Here is a 19,986-nt window from a genome sequence, read left to right as displayed (position 1 = left end):
CCAAGATATTTTCACAATGGAACCATGAACATAGGGTGAGGGTGGGATTTTCAAAGAGGAGACTTTCCATATCAAATAATTCTGAAATAAGCAATTTCCATGCCCTTTCGGGGCTTTCAAAATCATCCTCCTCTTCACAATAAATTCCCAAACATATTACCATCAACTATAGCCTTCTTGGAGCCCATACTCCATAAAATTCCTCTCTCCACCATACTTCCCTTATCACCCCCAAACCAAGATATGAATGATTATGGCTACAATGAAGCCCACACTCCAAGGCTCTCAACTACATTGTCAAGCCCAACTAACCGCTTTGCCCCAAGACTTCTCTTCCCTTCCCAAAGGGTGAGTGAATTCTTCGCACCCATAGCAACATACATAACAAAATGGAGAAAACAAAGAGAAAATGAAATGCAAGAAACACATTTTCATCTCAATACAACAATATCACAATCTTCCCACAACATGAATCACCACTCCAAAATTTACATGAATGCTACATCATAATGAAAGCATCAAAGGAAGACACTCCATGAGCAAGATGAACCAACCTTACTCCTATAAAAAGGCTATATGAATTGTTGATGAGCTCCTTTTCCCTTGGCTTCCAAAATTCTCGGTGTCTCTAAAGTTAGAGAGTGGGTATACAACCCATTAATTTGATCTCAAGCCTCTAAAAAGGCTCCCAAAACCCTCACTATCCAAAAATGGGCATAACATAAGCCTCCATTCTTACGCCATTGTCTCCTTTTAAAAATATAGCCTTGACCAAATATGAGAGTGTGGAAGAAGTCATGTGACACTTCTAATTTCGAAATTCTTTGAAAGTGACTTGTTTGGAGGGTCTCCTAAGCCATCTAAACCAACTTATGGTGAGATTTGAACCCCAAACCATATTATTATCATGTGGGCACTAATTTTTCACCAAAATAACCCCCTAGGGCCACTTTTAGATCCCCAAAAGTCACTAGGAAGTTGGAATTCGAATTTAAAATGGATGGAGACTTCTCCTAACATTTTTCCATGTGAGGTTAACTTGGGTATTGTGTTGAGGTTAGGTTTAGGTTAGGTTACTTATTTCCAAAACCCTAAATGACATGTCATCTACACATGGACAATACAAGTGTCAAGTGACACATTAAAACACATTACAATTCACAATGACATGTCTCTAATCAATCATGAAAGTAAATCCATTGCACACATACAATTCACATTTACAAAACGAATAACATATTACAACAAAGTTTTGAATATTCCAAAGATTCAGTGTTGTCTTAACCATGTTCACATAAGTTTGAGCCTTGGTTCCCTAGTTTAATTCTATGGTTAATTTCCTGCACACTAAACTCAAGCATTGTTAGTTCAATGAAAATTATATAAAAATGCATGTATATATGTGCATGACATTTTGATATTGCATAATTCACATTAATTAGCATATTCACTTATTACATTAACTTTTCTTTCTAATCATTTTCATAAGGAATATTCAAAAAATTGTAATTCATTAATCTCTATTTAACATAGTCAAATTAATATTATAAATATCATCATAATCCATTTTCTATCATAGCAGTGAAACATTGAATCCCTAACCATCAAATCATTAAGTGTGTGAACTAGGTCCTAGTATATATCATAATTTAAAATCCTAACATTACAATTTAATATTTCAAGCATCTCTACAAATCAGTTTACATCAAAATAGTGAAATATTGAAAACATGTATCACCAATCATTAAAATATATAATTTTGGTCCTACAACATAAGTGAGTGTCATCATAATGCAGTATTAAATAACATAACCGTAGAAGTTTCTATCTATCTAAATCACAATTGTGTCAAAACATCAAGTCCTGAAATATCAAATTGTGAATCTATCATCTATGTTATGATGGGTCGAGGTGAGGCCTCATAGATTCTTGCCACCTATCAGATAGGACTCAACTTCTTGTTGCCAACCATATTTTATACATTTTGTCTCACCCACAAGTTTATTTTCTAGCAAATGAATTTGTGCTATAATATTAGTTTTCATGAGATATCTTGGCTATTTTGTTGTAACTAATTAATATTTTGTTTATGATTTAATGGAAGAGAATTCACTTTATAAAAAAAATCCTATTTTGTTGTAACTATGAGCTAAATAAGCTCCTAAATTTTAGGGAAGTTATTTCCACAAAATAAAAAAAGTCAAATGTGAGCCACAAAATAATAGTAAAGTGACATAAAAATAGGAAATAACTTGCAACCATATTATAATATAAATATGAGCTATGTGAAAGGAAAAAGGAGAAAAAAAACATATGTGATACTTCTCTCATAAATAAATTATGTATTTGCATGATCGTTCCTATGTAAATAAGGCTTGAATCATTTAACCTATCATACAAACTAAGAGCAAGAGCCCACACCTTGGGAAGTCAGTGATGTTTTTTTATGTATTTAATTTTTATTTAATTTTATTTTGTTAAGATAGATTCTATTTATAATTATGTTATTTTAATTAGTTTGATTTTATTAGCTCTAATTATTTTAGTGGTTGTGTTATTTTAATTTGTTTAATTTTGTTTAATTAAGATAGTTATAATTTATTCTAATACTTGTGTGATTTTAATTAGTTTAATTTTTTTTATTTAAGATTATTCAAATTTACTTTAAAAGTTGTGGGATTTATATTCTATTAGTTTATTTTTAAAAAACATTTATGCTTTGAGCTTGATTTGGAATATTTTATTGGTATTTAATTTTAGTATTACTAATTTGATGAGATGTTTTATTTTAATAAATTATTTGTTTAATTTAATGGGTGTGTAGTTCTAGCTACTACGAAGTGACAGTTCCTATCTCTGGAATTGTTTTCTTTGTTGTAGGTTCCCTTTCGCATGTTCTAGCCACACTCATCCCCACTTGGCATGCTATCTTCTTCCCTTGAGAAAATAACCACTATACCTTTCATCATTTTACGACCTCGAATTGACATTTTATATGCAAGATAAACTGGCTCATAAACTTTATTACTTACTATCTATATTAAAACCATACTTTATTCCTATAGGATAATACATGTCACAAGATGAAATTTTAGAATAGAAAAGTTAAGATCTATGATGATAATGAGAATATGATTGGAATTGGAGAGAAAACAAGAGGTAACCTATTTTACATTGATCCTACCATTAGTACATGTTTTTTTGCAAAATTTGAAGACATGTGATTATGGCATAGGAGATTATGTCATGTTAACTTTGTGAATATGGTCAAGTAGAAAGAAGAAAGTGAGAGGCTTAACAAATCTGTATAAACTTGAGAATTTTATGTGCAAACAATGTCAACTCGATAAGTTGACTAAGTCTAGTTCTTCTAGCAAATAATAGTAAGGAACAATAAGTTGATAGTTTGATGCAAAGTTTTTATCAGTAAGTTGACAATTTGATGCAAAGTTTTTATCAGTTAAGATTATGATGTTAGATTTATTTATCAAGTTAATGATTTTAAATTTTAAGAAGTTTAAGTTGGTGAAAAGCATTTTTAAGGGCTCTACGATAGATGGTTATAACTGATTCACACCCTCCCCTAGTTATCTAACAATTGGTATTAGAGAAATCATCTAGCTTATATTGAGTTGCAACATTAAATGGTTAACATGAAATGAAAATGCAACACAATAAACATGCACACATTTTGACACAAGTATTTAACATGGAAACCTTGTAAAGGAAAAAACAACTTGGGAACATACAACCCAATTTTTTCACTCTTCTAAAGTGAGCTCTATTAGGAGCTAACCTTGTGAAAGGTTACATGCACATTATTAATGTGATCTTGTTAGAGGATTTACACCAAAGATCATTGAGACCTTATCACTCCTTGACATTTTTGGTGTTTTAAAACTACTAACCAACAAAATGCTTAATACCAAGATGACGATACTCACACAATCTAAAGACTAGCCAATTCTTATTAGCAATTATATGTACAAAACGATTTGGGCCCAACTTCAACAAAACCACGAGTGGTTTTCTACTCTTCTGGCTCTGCAAAACCAAGGTGGGTATACCCAGGGATGATACAAGACTGGGAAAACTATATGAGAATTATTTTAGTTTCATTTTGATTCTCGTCTCAAATCCTCAAATACATATACAATTCTTGATAATTTGATAAATGCATACCATATAACAAATATGGCCAAAAATTCTTCTATAGATTTGCAGGTGTTCTCAGCAATAGTGGCTAACTAAAGCTAAAACATTCCATGCAAACAATTACTAGCCAACTTTTAAGATCTACAGGAAATAAAAGTAAAATTGATTTAATTCTGCATTTTTGACAACCATTTGTGACATATTTCTCTTTCAGCTGGATCAAATTTGATTAGTGCCTAATCCATTGGGGTTCAGAGTCTACTACAAATTTCTAGATCTAATTTTTTGCCTTACAACAAATTTTATCAGCAATTCTTATCAAAATTCATCATTCAAAATCCTTTCCACTATTACAGCAACCTTATCAAATTCATCAAAGCTTTTACTTAATCCATTGAATTAACAACAGTGATAAATAGATATACAACCTAACTGAATTGCATTCAATTGTGCAAGCCTTTACTCATACAACATCAAGATAACCAAGTAATCAAAAGGAGACAAAGTTCAGTAAGAACTGATATGGGGAAAACTCATAATTTGTATTCATTTTCCTTGAAAATTTTATACAATTTATAGTAAACTGAGAATGACCTTCAAAAAGAAACACAGATCATTCTATATTCATGTATTCTCAAGATCTAATAGAGAAAATATACCACGACTTTTTTTACTCAAAATATTGGACCAAAAATAGACTAAGTATCCACTTAGAAAATAGAATTCGGACCCCTTTTTCTAGCCCTAGAATCTCACTTATATAGTGTGAGATGCAACAAGCTTCAGGCTAAGAGAAATTGATAGGTGTCCTTTTACAAAAATGAGTACATTACCCCTTTACAAAATGGACCAGACACCTTAACTCAAAAAGGAACAATAAAAACAATAGCAGATGATAGCTGGAGCATAAAATCTTTAACTTTGTCTTTTTCTCTAACTGCTCCCTATTGGTAATGCTTTGATTTCTGCGATTGCTTCCCAGAAAAATACTTCTCTTTTGGTGGGCCATTCACATTCATTAACTGTTGTTAGTTCATCAACAATTTTCTACCACCTGGCATCAGTAATCACCCTTCCTTCTATGGTAAACCTATTCATTTCAGTTTCAACCTTGAAAAGGGTATCAATTAGTTCATTGAAAATACATTCATCAATACCATCTTGGAAAACGGATACCACTTGTGGCAAGTCTATAATGCGATCAAAAGAACTAGACCACTCATTAAAATCTTTGAGCTTGTCATCAGAATTAATAACAGAAAGAATTAAAGAATAGAAACCATTTGTCAGCATTTTCATTTTGCTTTGAATTACTGCTGGCTTCCCTGTGAATATTTGTAATAAGTCTTTCACTTTATCCATACCTTCCTTCATAGTAATAACTTTATCTGGGAGATCTGGCTTCTTGGCTAACAAGGGTATCAACCTGTCAAAAAATTGCATATATGGCCCCCATTGTTGAAAAATAGCCTCACACCATCTAATTGCATCCTTGCATACTTGTTCTGTAGATTGCAGATTGATGAATGCATTATAAGCATCTTGAGATATTCTTTTTAGAATGCTTATTCTATGATTTAATACATTTATCAAGGCATTTTTCTTCGTGTTATTGTCAAATTGAGAAACTTTTGTTTCCACACTAATCACAAGCACTAGCATTGTTACCCCTATAGGTATTTTTTCTATTTGGGCCTCTGCTTCTACATTGTGCCTTCTTTCTTCCTCTTGCCTTGGTGCATGTTCTGCCTCCGTTGCTGCCTTGAGTTGTTCTTTGAGGGATCTTATTTCTGTTTCTAGAATTTTAATTTTCTCCTCCAACTCTTCTATTCTCGGCTTCTATACATGGCTCATTTTGAGCTCTTCTTCATATATTCTTCTAATATCAAGGCATTCATTGCATATTGCAGCTAGCTTATCCTCAATTTCATCAACCTTTTCCTCATTCATGAGAGAAAAGTGTTTAAAAAAACTTAAAACTTCTTTCATAGTAGTGCTCTCCAATGTCCATATGATCATATTGCCCTGCGCAGTCTCTTCTATATCCATCATTTTAGGCTTCTTAGTGTCTGGGACTACACTCCATATTGCTAGGGTTTTTGTGTCTACATTAAAACCTGGCCCTCTTTTAAAACCTTCTCTGCTAGTGGCTTCATAATTGATGGCCTTGTCTTGTCTTCTCATTTGATCCAAAACAAAGGCCTTCTCAATAGCCCAATGTGGTATTAGAATCATACCACTCCTATGTACCAATTTTTTGGCTTCTACAGCTGTCATTGTTTCACTCTCAGGATCATAAGCCAATAATTTTTCAACTAATTCCTTATTCTTCTCTGGATCCTCTCCTGGCATGGGACTCAATGTGAGCTCATTTTGTTTGATTTTATAAAGAAAACTTTTAAACTATGATGATTTAATGAAATCATCATCTTCCATGAACTTTTCAAATTGAAAGAGCCTGTCATCCAATCTTGATGCTGCAACTTGTAAATCAGTAGAGGCCTTCCCTGCTTCTATAGCCCTTTGGTGAAAATAATTGTGCCTAATATTAGCAAAATACTCACTATTCCCAGACATTATTTATAGGGCTCTGCTTACCACCTTTTCAAGGATGTGCATTGGCTTTTGTCTCTTATTTCCTTGTGGCACCCAGGTTGAAGTTGATGGTTGCTCCTCTTCTAACTCAATCTCCAATTGTGTATCTGGCTCAGGGGATTCTCTATTTGCAATGGCTTCCTCTCCCTCTGGCTCATGAGGTATTTGTGACATAATGTGGTCAAAATTATCCACCATCTTTCTCAAATTATTAGGATATGGAATCTCTGTATAGAAACCCTTAAAATCAGGGTTGGTCCTCTTCAGAGCATTCTCCACCCTCCTTGTTTCCTCATATTTCCTTAATAACTCATCTACCTCCCCTATTGCTACTATGTTGGCAATTAGGTCCTCTACAGGGATTGGCTTGCTTGGAGGCAGAATGTAACCCCTAATGGCCTTGACCTCATTTGTAATGTAATTGTCAGGGTCATACATCCTATAGGGCCCAGTAGCAAATTTGTACTGACCTAAATACTCACTTAATTCCTCAAATGCATTCTTGCCTATTTCAAAATCTCCTACTTTAAAGGTTCTATAGACAAAAGTAGGCTTATGCAAAGAGGGAGGGATCATTTCTTTATTCATCAATAAAAATTGCCAAAAGAATTCAATAATAGCCAATCTAGGGGGTAGATATTTAGGCAGTAGATGAGGAGGTTGTGGGCATGCAAATACTCTGATTAAAGTGCACTCCTTAAACAAAAAGGTACTCCCCCAGTTATGATATAATTTTGTTTTTTCATCTAAGAAAGAGGGCCGAAGCAGAGACTTCAAAACATTGGGTGCCCTAAAGAAAGTATGATCTAATTGCCTCATGATAGTAGAACTAAACAAATTAAAGAACACAAGGGAATTTGAATAATAGAAATCCTTATGCCAAATACGAGTCCAGAGTTGCATATGTAACTCACCAAATTCATTAGAAGTTTGATCAATGAAGTCCCCGCCGATGTATCCAATGTTGCTATATAGGATTAGGTGCATTAGCAATGAATAATGGTGGAACTTGAAGTCTTTCATCTCTCCTTTCTTAGCATCGCAAATCTGCATGTGCATATTGTCAATGATGAAGGCCACATAATCATACTCCTTATGGTGGAAAGGGTCTTGTATATCACATGCCATTAGAAAAAGAGAACCATACACACAATGCTCTGCACCATCACTTCCCAATACTTTGTGCAACCCATACACTGTATTTTTGAAATAATTCTTGAACCTACTCAAAGGTAGAAAGTCTCCCACCCTTTTTGGAATTAGCCCTACCTTTTTTGCCCTGTAAGGAATATGTGGCAGCATAACATTGTTCACAAAATAGGTTTTATTCCTGTCAAACTTTCCCTGCAAATCTGCAATGTCAATAGGTACATCCATTTGTCCTATTAATCCAAAGGCTTCAACAAAAGAAGTTCTGTCCAATGTGCATAATATACTCCCATTATGCCTATGGAATGTTCTGGTTATTGGATTGTAGGAATTTATTAGGGCCTTTAACAAATCAACATCAACGAATACTTCTAAAAATATCAATTTTGCCATGTTTCTATTCCATGGGTTACACACTGGCACATTTTCTGTTCTATTCTAATAAAAGTACATGAAAAGATCATAGCCAGTCACTCTAGGGCATTCAACATCTCGAAAAAAAACATAAGGGTCTTTGAAAATATGGTCATTTGCAGAAATAGCATTTGACGACCCTGGAAAGAGTTTCAGCCAGTCTTTTGCATGCTTGTTTGGTTTTCTGACCCTTGTCTTCTTTTCTGTCTTAGCAGCAAATTTTTTCCTTTTTCCTTTTGGTGTGACCTCTACAACATCATCACCCTCATCTTCGACTTCAACTTCTTCTTCAACTTCTTTGTCATCCATGTTCTCTTCACACTGTATTTTGAATTCTTTTGCAATAGCACAGAACACACAGAGCTGTATAACTTTCAAATTTCAGAATGGAATAGAAAACAAGCTTCTTCACAATGGAAAATACGCTAACATTCAATCAAATCCTTGATGTTTTAATCATACATCTACCAACTTTTTCAATAAATTTAGCATGCTCGAGCTTTAAAACCATTTATGCAAGTTGTCATCAAGGTATATCAGCCGCAAAACTTGATTCTGATGTACTTTTTAAAGCTTTATTTTACTTGGCTACAATGGTTTTGTCTTTTTGGCTACAATGGTTTTGTCTTTCTTTCTTACCTGGCATGACACATCAGCTGCTTTCTTTCAAATGATTGTCTCCCATTCTTACACTGAGTCAAACTTTTAATCTTTGTAATGCCGAAAATGCCCTTGATGGATCTCTATGTTCACTCAGAGACGCTTCAGCATACCCTAATCGTAAGAACATAATGATGCCTTGGCACTATTTTGAAAATTGCTTTTACGTTCTTACGACACCCTTTACCCCATAGGACCTCAAACCCTTTCATTGCATACTTCCATTTTTACGAATTAGACCTTTGTCATTTAAGCGTAAAACCCTTATCTTAGCCTTCTTCACCTTTTACGCTTATATGCAACCCTTCACACTGCAAGATCAAAAGCTTTTTGACTGTCACCTTCGATCTCACGATTCAACTATTCCTCGTACAAGCATAAAACTCTTGCTAAGGCTCTCCCTTTTTCCCTTTACACTCACACGTCCTCGTATCAATGGAAACCCTAAAAATCTCTTCTACGCCGCTCCGCTTACTTCATTTCCCAGGACACCGTAAGACTTCAAAATTTATCTTGCGCTCCTACGCTATTAACTTTACTCGTAGCATCGAAGTACCTTCTGGCTCTCTTTTATAAATACTTTATGCCTTTACAAGTTACCTTTACCTCATATGCTCGAAGAGTCCTCTCAACTGACATCCCACTCTTATGTTTACCCTTTCTTGTAAAAGCGTAAAGCCTTCTCCTTTGTCTTTCTCTATTTACCATTTTATGCTTACACACTGAGATTGAACTCGTAACCACAAAGAAAGGATAAAACAACCCTTCATTCATATGCTTACCTTGCAAGTGTAAGGACGTAATGACAAAACTACCCTTTTCGAATATCAACAACCTAGATTTGATCTTAGAAAAATAAAAAATAACATCACTGTTGATTTCATGCACATGCAAAATTCATACCTTAAGTTATATTCCACGCGGGCTAGGCCCATCTGACGTGGATGTCATGCCTTCATCTGATTCGTTGCAGCTTGGCCCATCTAACACTTCAACAGGTCCCACTCGACACTTTACAGCTAGAACAGGGCTTTACGATTGTCTGTGAACTCAAAAATGTATGCATGTAATCACATTTGAACCTTACTTTCACTCTTACGAAATCCTTTTACCCATAGAACCGTAAAACCTTTCATGCACCCTTTCAGATCAAGCTTTACACCATGCCGGGGTATTACACCTTTACGCTATTCATTGAAACGTATATGCATAAATGATAACTCTATACCTATTTTCCCTTTCGCTCAAACTGATTACTCGTAACCCCGTAATAAGATCTTTCAAAATGCAATAGACCTTAACGCTTATTTGCTTATAAAACCATTCGTATGATTGGGAAGCCTCTGGCCAAATCATTCTGCTACTACGAAAAACAAAAGCATATCCTCGTAGAATATGAAATCCTTTACGCTTCTTCACTACACTATGAAATGTGACCATGGGAACAAAAGGAATAAGGTACTCCACTCTTACGTGAAACCTTACACCGTAAGACCATAAAGGATGAACTTTAAGCACTTTACAAATCCTTTTCAAAAATTTGAAAGGAAACCTAGGGTTTTTCAAATTTAGGGCATTTTTATGGTTGCGTTATGAGACAAACCTTAAGAAGCTAATAGAATCTGACAGCACATGAAATAGGGCAGAATTAGGGCGACCTAAAAATTTGAGAAATATGAGGAAAGAAAACCCTAATATGCTTAAAACAAAAGACCTAGGTGATTTTTCACCAAAATCTCAGAGCTTTTCTACATTGTGAAAAATCAAACCAATAGACATTTCTAAAAAGTAGCCTACTCTAAAGGACTTACAAACATTACTATTGAATGTTACCATATAGGATTTCAAAAGGCTATTAGGTCCACTCAGTTAAGAGATTTTTCTACTACAATATTAAGAAAGTTATAGTGAAATGATTTGTTAGGTTTTAGCACTACCTTTCCTTTTTAGATCTCTTTTTCACTCAATCTCCTTCTTTTGATCCTTTTTTGGCTAACTCACACACTTCACACTTCAACTTAGCACTTCTTTTTCTTTATCTTCTCACTATTATTCTAATCAGTTTACCATATATTCTATCTTCTTCAACAATAATCAGAAATCACCTGCATCAGCAACAAAAAACATATTATTTGGAGAGTCGTGTGTATGCCAGTGATCTCTAACTTTCTCATCCATTGTCTGACAAGTTGTATTAGTGTGAAAGGGGGGTTTCTTTCCTCCTAGCCTTGCATGCTACTCTAGCTTTATCTTCCTATCTTTGTGCAGCAGTTTCAGTGGTTAGCTTGTTTGTTGGCCCTAGATGCTGCCCGAGTGAGCAGGTTGTTAGTGGTTGTTTCTCTATGCTGATCTGGTAATATTTGGGGTCTTTGGCTCCTTTATTACCTCTGTTTGCAGTCTGTTCTGTGGATGTTCTTCTTCTCTTGGCTGCTGTTCTTTTCTTCTAGATTTGGGAATCTGTCCCTATCCTAGGAAGCGTCTTGTCTTGTGGGTTCTGGATACCTGCCAAAATCCATCTATATGGGGTTTCAGGTACTCTCAAAACCTATTTTCCTAATATAAAACAAAGAACATATTATTCATCCCTTTAAATAGAAAACTTTTATTGTTCCATAATCTTCTAGGTTTTGCTGCTTAATCACAATCATTGATCTCCATAAAATCATTGAATCTAGTTGCTTGAGAAATAGACTTCCACCATGAACTTTATGCTCCATTTCAAATTAATAAATCTTCTCCATTATATCTTTGAATTTCTCTAGTTGTTGATCTCATAACTAACTTCATCCTTATCCTTGAAACTTCTCGAACATTCTTAATTTTCATCAAATGTAGGCCTCAAATTTAATCTTTTCTAAACTTGTTCTTCATGTTCATGTTTGATGAACATTACAACTCACGTAGTTAATACTAGACTTGTTGAACTGAAATTGCTTTGTTAACACTATGTTCTTCACTTCTTTATCAAATGCTCAATGACAACTATAGTAGCTCAATTAATACTATGTTCCCTTCATTCACCGACTAAACAATCTTGCTTTTACATCTTGCTTGAGATCATATAAAGAAATCAAACCAACATTATATGTCAACATCTAACTCATTCAAGTGCCCATTAAATACCATACACTTATCAACATCATCATACTTTCTTCAAATCCTTTTCATTAATCAAATCCTTTTCATCAATCAAATGATATACCACTCTATTGAATTAGCATAATGTCTAACCAATCAAGGCTTGACATCAATGCCAATATAACAATTGATATGACTCTTACACATACATTAACAACATTATTAGTTGGGGTTAACAAGTCTAAATACATAAAACTCTACATCTATTGCACATGTCAGAGGGTAAGAGATACAAATAAAAGTACACATATATCAAATAAAGGTATCATAACCAATACATAAATCAATACACAAGAATAAGATAAGAAGGTAGAATTAAAATCCAAGATGAATCACAATGATGTAACTCCTATAAGGATCATCCAAGACTGGTACAAGAATTCAAAACATATCTCAATAGGAAAGGTTATACTACCATCTCACAGGTCGTGAAACCCAAAGAAGGCCGACTCTCGCTATGTTGAGGAGATAACAAAAGACTCCATACAGATAATCAACCACAAACCAATCTCAAGGATCAAAAGATGAAAATTTGAAAATATCTAATCTCGAGATCAATATGTTGTTATGTGGAGCCTAATCAAACCCAAAGGTTAATCTTTTCCACTTCATACAACACAATTTCCCCCCATTAGTTTCTACAGGGGTTTGGGGGTAGTACACCCATGCTAGGGGTCGAGGGGAAGCACTCCTTGCGAGGTCATAGGGAAGCACCCTAGGAAAGTTCAAGGGGTGATGCCCCTTGCAGGATTCTAGGGTCAGCATCCCTAAGCACGCTCCTTGTCACGATATACAACAAGGTTGAGGGGTAGCACCCCCGAATCCAAAAATGAATTTACTATTGTAAAAGGCATCATGAGTTAAAAAAAATATTGAATGACATATTCTAGCCCTAATTTTGTAAGTGGCAAAAATATTGTATAAAATGGCCCAAGATTAGGAATTCAATGATGCATGATGTTTTAGTAGCTTCTTGCAATGATATTGAGTTACAAGGAGTTGTAGATTATTATTAGGTTGTAATTATTGGATAATAAGAACATTGGACTCATTGTTTGGTGGACATAGCCTAGAGATTGGGTGAACCACATTAAATGTTTGTGTTTTGTGTTCTCTTCTATGTGCTTTATGAATTTATGACCTTGGTTACATTTGCATGTAATTGTTATTTTTGACTCTTTAATCCTACCACAATATACTCAACTATATAAGTAGTACACACTAAAGCAGAGGCAACAACACATGCAAGAAACCTAGGATGTAAATAGGTAAGTGTCATCACATGAGCCAACTCTAAGAAACCTCTCTAGACCCCAATCCCTTGGTGATTGTATGTGGTGCCAAAAATACTTTTGTAAGAACAAGAATATTAACTATGCAAGAGCTCAATCGAGCATCATCTCAACACCATCCTAGCTTGTACTAGAACTAAAGGCATGGGTGGAGAAATGCACATCTTATTAATTCATTTTAGTCTCACAATGAAATTTAGTTATCAAATATTAAGTTACTTACAATAGGTTACCCTAATATCCACCTAGGGCCCCGACCCCCATTGCAAGTCACTCCCATCAATACATCTACATAACTTACCCTAATCTTATAAAGTATACTGAGTCTCATGAATTGGATAATACTAAGTATGGTTAGATAAAAAGGTAAAGTGGAGCATACACATTTGTTTATTTCAGCTATAAAAATATTCATATAAAACATCATCAAATAGAATTATTATCATTATTTATATATATTTAAACAAAAAATAATTACTAAAAATAAATATTTTTAAAAAAATCTAAGAATTGCTGATTTTCTGTTTTTTCATTTATAAATAAATTAGAATAATAGGAATTCAGTCGGCCAGTTAGCCAGTGGCCATATTTATAGTTCAAGCTGTGACATTTGAGAGATACTAAACAAGTACTTTTAACCTAAACATATTAGTTATTACAAAAAAGATTGTATTGAGGCGATTAAATCTGCGACAGCTGGTGACTCTGAACTGTAGATCTCTCCCTTTCTGCTAACTATAACATCCCGACTTCTCTTCTGGTTGGATCTTCATTGTGCACATCTTTCAGGTATGAGACATAAATGCATTTTTCCACTCTTATCATGTTTAAAAAAAAATTCTGGTAAAACAATGTTTTTAGAACCCGAAATGAGAAGAATCGCCTTAAAACTTATTTTTTTCAGAATTACCTGTTTATTGTCGATACTTACGAAAGTTTAGAAGTTTTCTTTTAGTTATTTCCTTTTCTTGTGTGTCACATACAGTATCTGCGAAGAATTGTGTTCTTATGTATGTTTTTCCCCCATTTTTCTTACTTTGCGTAACTTTATATGAAAATTAATTGCTGCGCCCTAGATAAATAAATGCGCGTTTATGTTTTTAGGCCTCCTACATAATCATTTTGTCAGGTTTTAGTATTTCGACTTTCAATTTTACATATCCAGGTCAGATCGGATTGTTTAGGAAACAACAATACACTACAGATCGGATATCCCCCAGGTCCGTAGGTTAATCAATTGCTCTTTTCGGCAGAGTTATGTTTCTACTTAGTTTGCAATGTCTAATCCTATCAATATTAGGGGTCTGAAAAAAGAAGAAGAAACCGAATCTGATATCGTAGCTGTGTCCATGTAATTCTGATTAAAACGCATACCTTTTGTCCGTAAGCGATAAATATAGTGCACTAAGCATTCTTTTTAGGGCTAGTGGCATTGATTCTCTTTTAGATGTCCAGCCCTTTTCTCCGACTTTTTAATTTGGTCAGGAGAACAAAGTTTTATAATTGTGTACGTTAGCCATGTTTACCTGGAGACTTGGTGGCCTAGTCTCTGTTGTCTCCTGCATCCAAAACATGGTCCTGTTTTGAAGGCATCCCATTTAGGAAACTCCAGATTATATTTATTTCCAGCCTGTTTAATTTTCGAATTTGGGGAATCTATTGTCCAGGTTTCTGAGATATATTCTATGATACATTTGGGTTTTCCTGAATTCTTGATAATTGATATGTGATTATAGAAAAGCTAAAAGAATTAAAGAAAACAGACTATAGGATTATTATTTCTATTTCTAATCTTAAATAAAATTCTGCACTTTTCTGTAGCCGAAAATTTCGTATAAAATTCCAAAGGGCTAATGGTTTGAAGAGAAACCACAATAAATCTTAAGACCTGTCCATTCGTTGCAGTTTAAACAATTAATTGAAAATAAAGCGATGTCTGCAGATCCCCGAAGTTCAAACCACGTACAATAGTGGAATTCCCCTCATTCTTTATGTGCCATCTCCAGATGGTTTTGGTAGTACACTTAATTGTTTATATCAAAGTTGCATTCTCAGGCCTTGCCAAAAAATTTTGACTCAGCTAAAGTGCGACAACTTATGAAGTAAGTAAATTTTATAAAAAACACGAATTTAGTGTAATCCAGTTGCAATGTGTATCCTATGTGTCAGACCATAAAACATCGGGGAAGTGTTTTTCTATTAGTTTTGAATTGTAATATAATACAAAATCACATCATCACGTGGCTACAATATTTAGCCAATAATTATAATGAATTTATGATGATTGCCATTGAAAATCATTACCACAAGTCCACAAAATGTTGGGAAAATGTTTTCAATTGGATTTGAATAGAAACATAATACAAAATCACACCACAAGTCCATAAAATGCTGGGAAAGTATTTTCAATTGGATTTGAATAGACAAAATCACAACACCATGTGGATGCAATTTTTAGCTGATGATTGCGTGTGAAAATTTCCCCATCCCCCATTCTAGTGAAACATTGAGAAGATGGTTCTAATCTCTGTAGGTGGCGGTGACTCCTTGATCGACCTAGAAAGTTGCTCTTGTGGATCCACCTTTGCTACTAGATGGTGATGATTCCACTTTGTCACATTGATGTCATACAATCCAATCTGGCTTGTGCATCCACTGTTGCTACTAGATGGTAATGATTCTACTTTTTCACGTTGATGTCATCCAATCCAATGTGGGTTGTGTCTTCTGCATCCACATCCTCCATAGCTTGTGTCTTGAAATCAACTGTTTTGTTCTCTGTTAATAAAGGAGCGCTTCTCATCTTGTGTGGTCCAATCACGATAGGGGTCAACCTCATTTAACTCAATAAGCTCTTATACTAGTCCTTGAAATTTTTTATGCAAAGATAAATGCCTAACTGTTGTATTGTACAAAATTTAGGTTTAGTGGGTGTTTGGGGTTAGTCTCTCCAATGGAGTTGACGGGCAGTACCCCTTGCAAGGTTTCAAGGTTAGTGTGCTTGTCATATTTCCTATTGTAGAATAGGGCGGGGCTAAGGGGAGAAGTTCTCACCAGGAAAGTTCAAATGAAAAGGCTTTTCTACAGCACAAAAACCTTCAAATCCATTATACAATCTTTCCACTTTCTTAAGAATGCTGAAATGTTAATGTGCTTATTAGCTTGAACGTATGGTGCTTATAATAGTGGATCACATATTTCAATAAAAAAATTTGTGTTATTACAGGAGCTGCTAGAAATTCTCTGCATGTTAGTTTTTAGGCTTTAGCACACTGATTACTCATGCCATAACTCACTGAAAAAAAGTCAGGTTGCAGAAGAACTCAAGTATTTGGGTGACTTAACAAGTAGTGTGGGTTTATCTTATGAAGATACTATCAATTATCAAACTTCATTGTAGTTTACCTTTGTCTATTTCATTATCAAATATCAAATATCTTATGAAGAAATTTTTGATAGTTGCATATTCAATTGTATTTCTTATATATAAGGCACGCTTGATCCTTAGGTTTGCATTCTGTTCTTCCTCTCTCTAGTCATTTTCTTTTGTTACCAATTTGCTTCCATCCCACTTTTTCTTTGATAATGAACCATAGGTACGATTGGAAAAACAGTTGTTAACAGCATAGTTACCATGAGATGAGGCAGAGAGGGACGGAAGCAGTAAGACATTTTCAAAAAAAAGTTGGAGACACCAAAACATAAAAAAGCTGGAGATCAGCATAGTACTATGTTTATGTTTATGCCTATGTTCTGGTATCTCCAACTTGTTTTGAAAATGTCTCACTGGTTCCATCCCACACTCTGCCCCATCTCCTAGTGACTTTGGTGTTAACTGTTGTTTTTTCAATCGGCACTATCTACCTATGGTTTAGTATTTAAGAAAGAGTGGGATGGAAGCAAATTGGTAATAAAAGAGGAGTAACGAGAGGAAGAACAACCCGCAAACTATAAGGGTCATTGGTGAAATTATTTTTAAACTCTTGCCAATCCAAAAGAAAAATCACTTAATTTGAGTGATTGAAAAGCAAAGGTGGCTTTTTTCACAAGAGCTGGCAATAGTTATGCTCATTCATCTTGTTTGCAACATATTCACATAGATTTCAACATGGAACTGTGATTGAGAGCACAGTCTTGTATGGGGTTCGGTAGACTATAAAACAATTCTGGTAGACGGGATAAGGGGAAGCATTGCTAAAATATTTGTGTCAATTTAGACATGGAATAGAGGTTGAGTGGACAAGTTTTGTGGAGGGTTAGGTAGAGTGCAGAATGTACAATGCTAGGAGAGGGCAAGAAATCGACTGTTGGGAGATGGAGGATAGTTTATTTTGGTTGTTTGCAACATGTTTGTTTAGATTCCAACAGAGAATAGAGGTTGAGAGCACAAAACTGTACAGGTCAGGTAGACTTCAATGCTAAGAGTTCTGGAGAAGGTTTGTGTGCTGAAATTCAGCAATAATGTTAATCGTTCAATAAATGTAATCTGAAATTTATCCTCAGTTTTATAGAATGCTAAATTGAAGAAATTCGGGAATAAAATCCTCAGAAAGGACATATTGGGCAATTTTCTTTGCTTGTCTCTCTAAAACTTGACTACAGGCTTATTCTATTCTCCTTCTCCAACATGTTAAAGAATGTGCAAAAACCTATGAAATGTGTTTGATCCTGTTTCTGTACTCGGTTCTATTTTTTTCTTGCATTTTTAATTGCAATAGTGTGAGTGTCTGATGGTGGTTCTTTTGTGTGGAAAGATATTGCTGTTAATCAAGTTCAGGATTCAAAATGGTGTCAAGAGGTGGCGACAATCCTCCTAGAGGCAGTGCTGCAGCTGCTGGGATGCGGAGGAGGAGAACAACTGGTGCTGGAGCTGGAAACAGTAGTGGCAGCAATATGCTGAGGTTTTATACTGATGATGCCCCAGGACTAAAAATCACACCTACCGTGGTATTAGTGATGAGCCTCGGATTCATAGGCTTTGTAACTGCTTTACATGTAATTGGTAAACTCTACCATTACAGGGCTGGAGGAATGTGAAGAGATTTTTCGTTTCTGGCTAAAAGACCTGGATGGAGTAGCAAATGTATTCTCTCTAATAAAGATAACTTAATTTTGAGGTAACTCAAGTTTTAAGTTTTCTGCTACAACATGCCTTGTGATGATTATGGCTATGTGTATTCATAATGTTTGTTGGTACTTCGCTTTAAAGTAATTGAAATTTTCCCCATTCTCATTCTCAAATGTTTATGAAGTGTAATGCCATAAATATGACAGAACATGCTCTAGCTAAATTTCTCATATATAACAAATAGAATACAATTGGCTGTGTTTTGAGGAAGCAAGATCTGATGTCTGCTCAGATTTTGATGATTAATTTTGTTTGATATGGTTGGGATACGCATTGGAGCTTTCTAAATTCTATTGCTCGGCACATGAACTCATGATGGATTACAGTGTTGAGTTAGAATATGCAAGCTGCAAGTTGCTTGCATTTTAGAACTCCATGAAAGTCATATATGGTTCAAATTATTAATGTAGATGGAGAATGAGCTTGAGCATCCCGAGTGGTAGTTTCCTCTTTGTCTGTAACTATGGTTACAAAAAAAATTGTGAGAAATCACGATAAGTTGTGACTTTCCAAAAATCAAATCAAGCAATGAAAAGAATATAATGAAGTGAAATCCTTGCTACAGATTTATATTAAATATTTGTTATTCATAAATATCAAGTGAAATACTGTTGGGAATTGAATCTGTAACATGACATTGATAATTAATAATATTTGGATTTTATTGTTAATAAGTATTTTGAAGCATTTCAAAATTCATGAAATATTGAAATTTGCTGCATTATAATGTAATTGTCAGATTTTTTCTCTTTATATACAGAGTGTTTTGAATTTGATTTTTTATTTTAGAATATAAAGATGTATATTTTATGATTTCTATTTTTTAAAGATTTATTTTTATTGTAATCATATTTTTGACTGTTTTTTTGATTATTTTGCATTTCTTTTGGCTGTAGATTTATTCTTGAGAATGGATTTTGCACTATGATTTGTTTAGGTATATTTTAGATATCGATTCGAACCTAAGATCTCCTACATGAGAGGCTCACAAATTACCGCTGTGTTGTAGGCTCTTGCCTCTTTATATAGAGATAATTATAACAAGTCATATGAAAGATGTAAATTAAGTGCTTTTTGGACTGAAACATTTTATTATATTTATCATTTAAATTTCAAAGTATATTCTATGATCTGTCATTAAGATGAAGGGATAGAGTAAAACAATAGAATGAATGGGTGACAAAGCATAATATAATATCAATGAACAATATGGATGCGATAGATAAGATGATTCTATTTGAAAATATGTACTAGACACATAAGTTGATTATGTTGGACAAAAGTGTGAGGTTTGCTAACCTGGATGTTCTCATTATTTGACATCATCTATCATTGTTTACTCAACTAATGTATCTTTCTCACTATTAGATATGCACTTGAACATAGAAAAGAGGAAAAATGTTGCGGCATATAAGGGCTTGACCAAGTTAAACCATGTGTTAGTGTTCCTTCTTC

At 34.4% G+C, this 19,986-nt stretch overlaps 1 protein-coding gene across 1 annotated transcript; it reads left to right on the top strand.

Moving 5' to 3' along the window:
- Window positions 1-14,006: 14,006 nt before the first annotated feature.
- Window positions 14,007-18,644, top strand: LOC149572706 (uncharacterized). Its single transcript, XM_089813783.1, has 2 exons — window positions 14,007-14,192; window positions 18,158-18,644. Exon 2 carries the CDS (start codon window positions 18,189-18,191, stop codon window positions 18,438-18,440), a length of 252 nt encoding a protein of 83 aa, XP_089669909.1. The 5' UTR covers window positions 14,007-14,192; window positions 18,158-18,188; the 3' UTR covers window positions 18,441-18,644.
- Window positions 18,645-19,986: the final 1,342 nt, after the last annotated feature.

This window comes from Cupressus sempervirens, chromosome 2 (assembly GCF_028749045.1).
Source record: "Cupressus sempervirens isolate cs-2001-9-10 chromosome 2, ASM2874904v1, whole genome shotgun sequence".
Lineage (NCBI taxonomy): Eukaryota > Viridiplantae > Streptophyta > Pinopsida > Cupressales > Cupressaceae > Cupressus > Cupressus sempervirens.
Note: the sequence above shows the minus strand (reverse complement) of the source record. Positions and strands in the feature narration are given on the sequence as shown.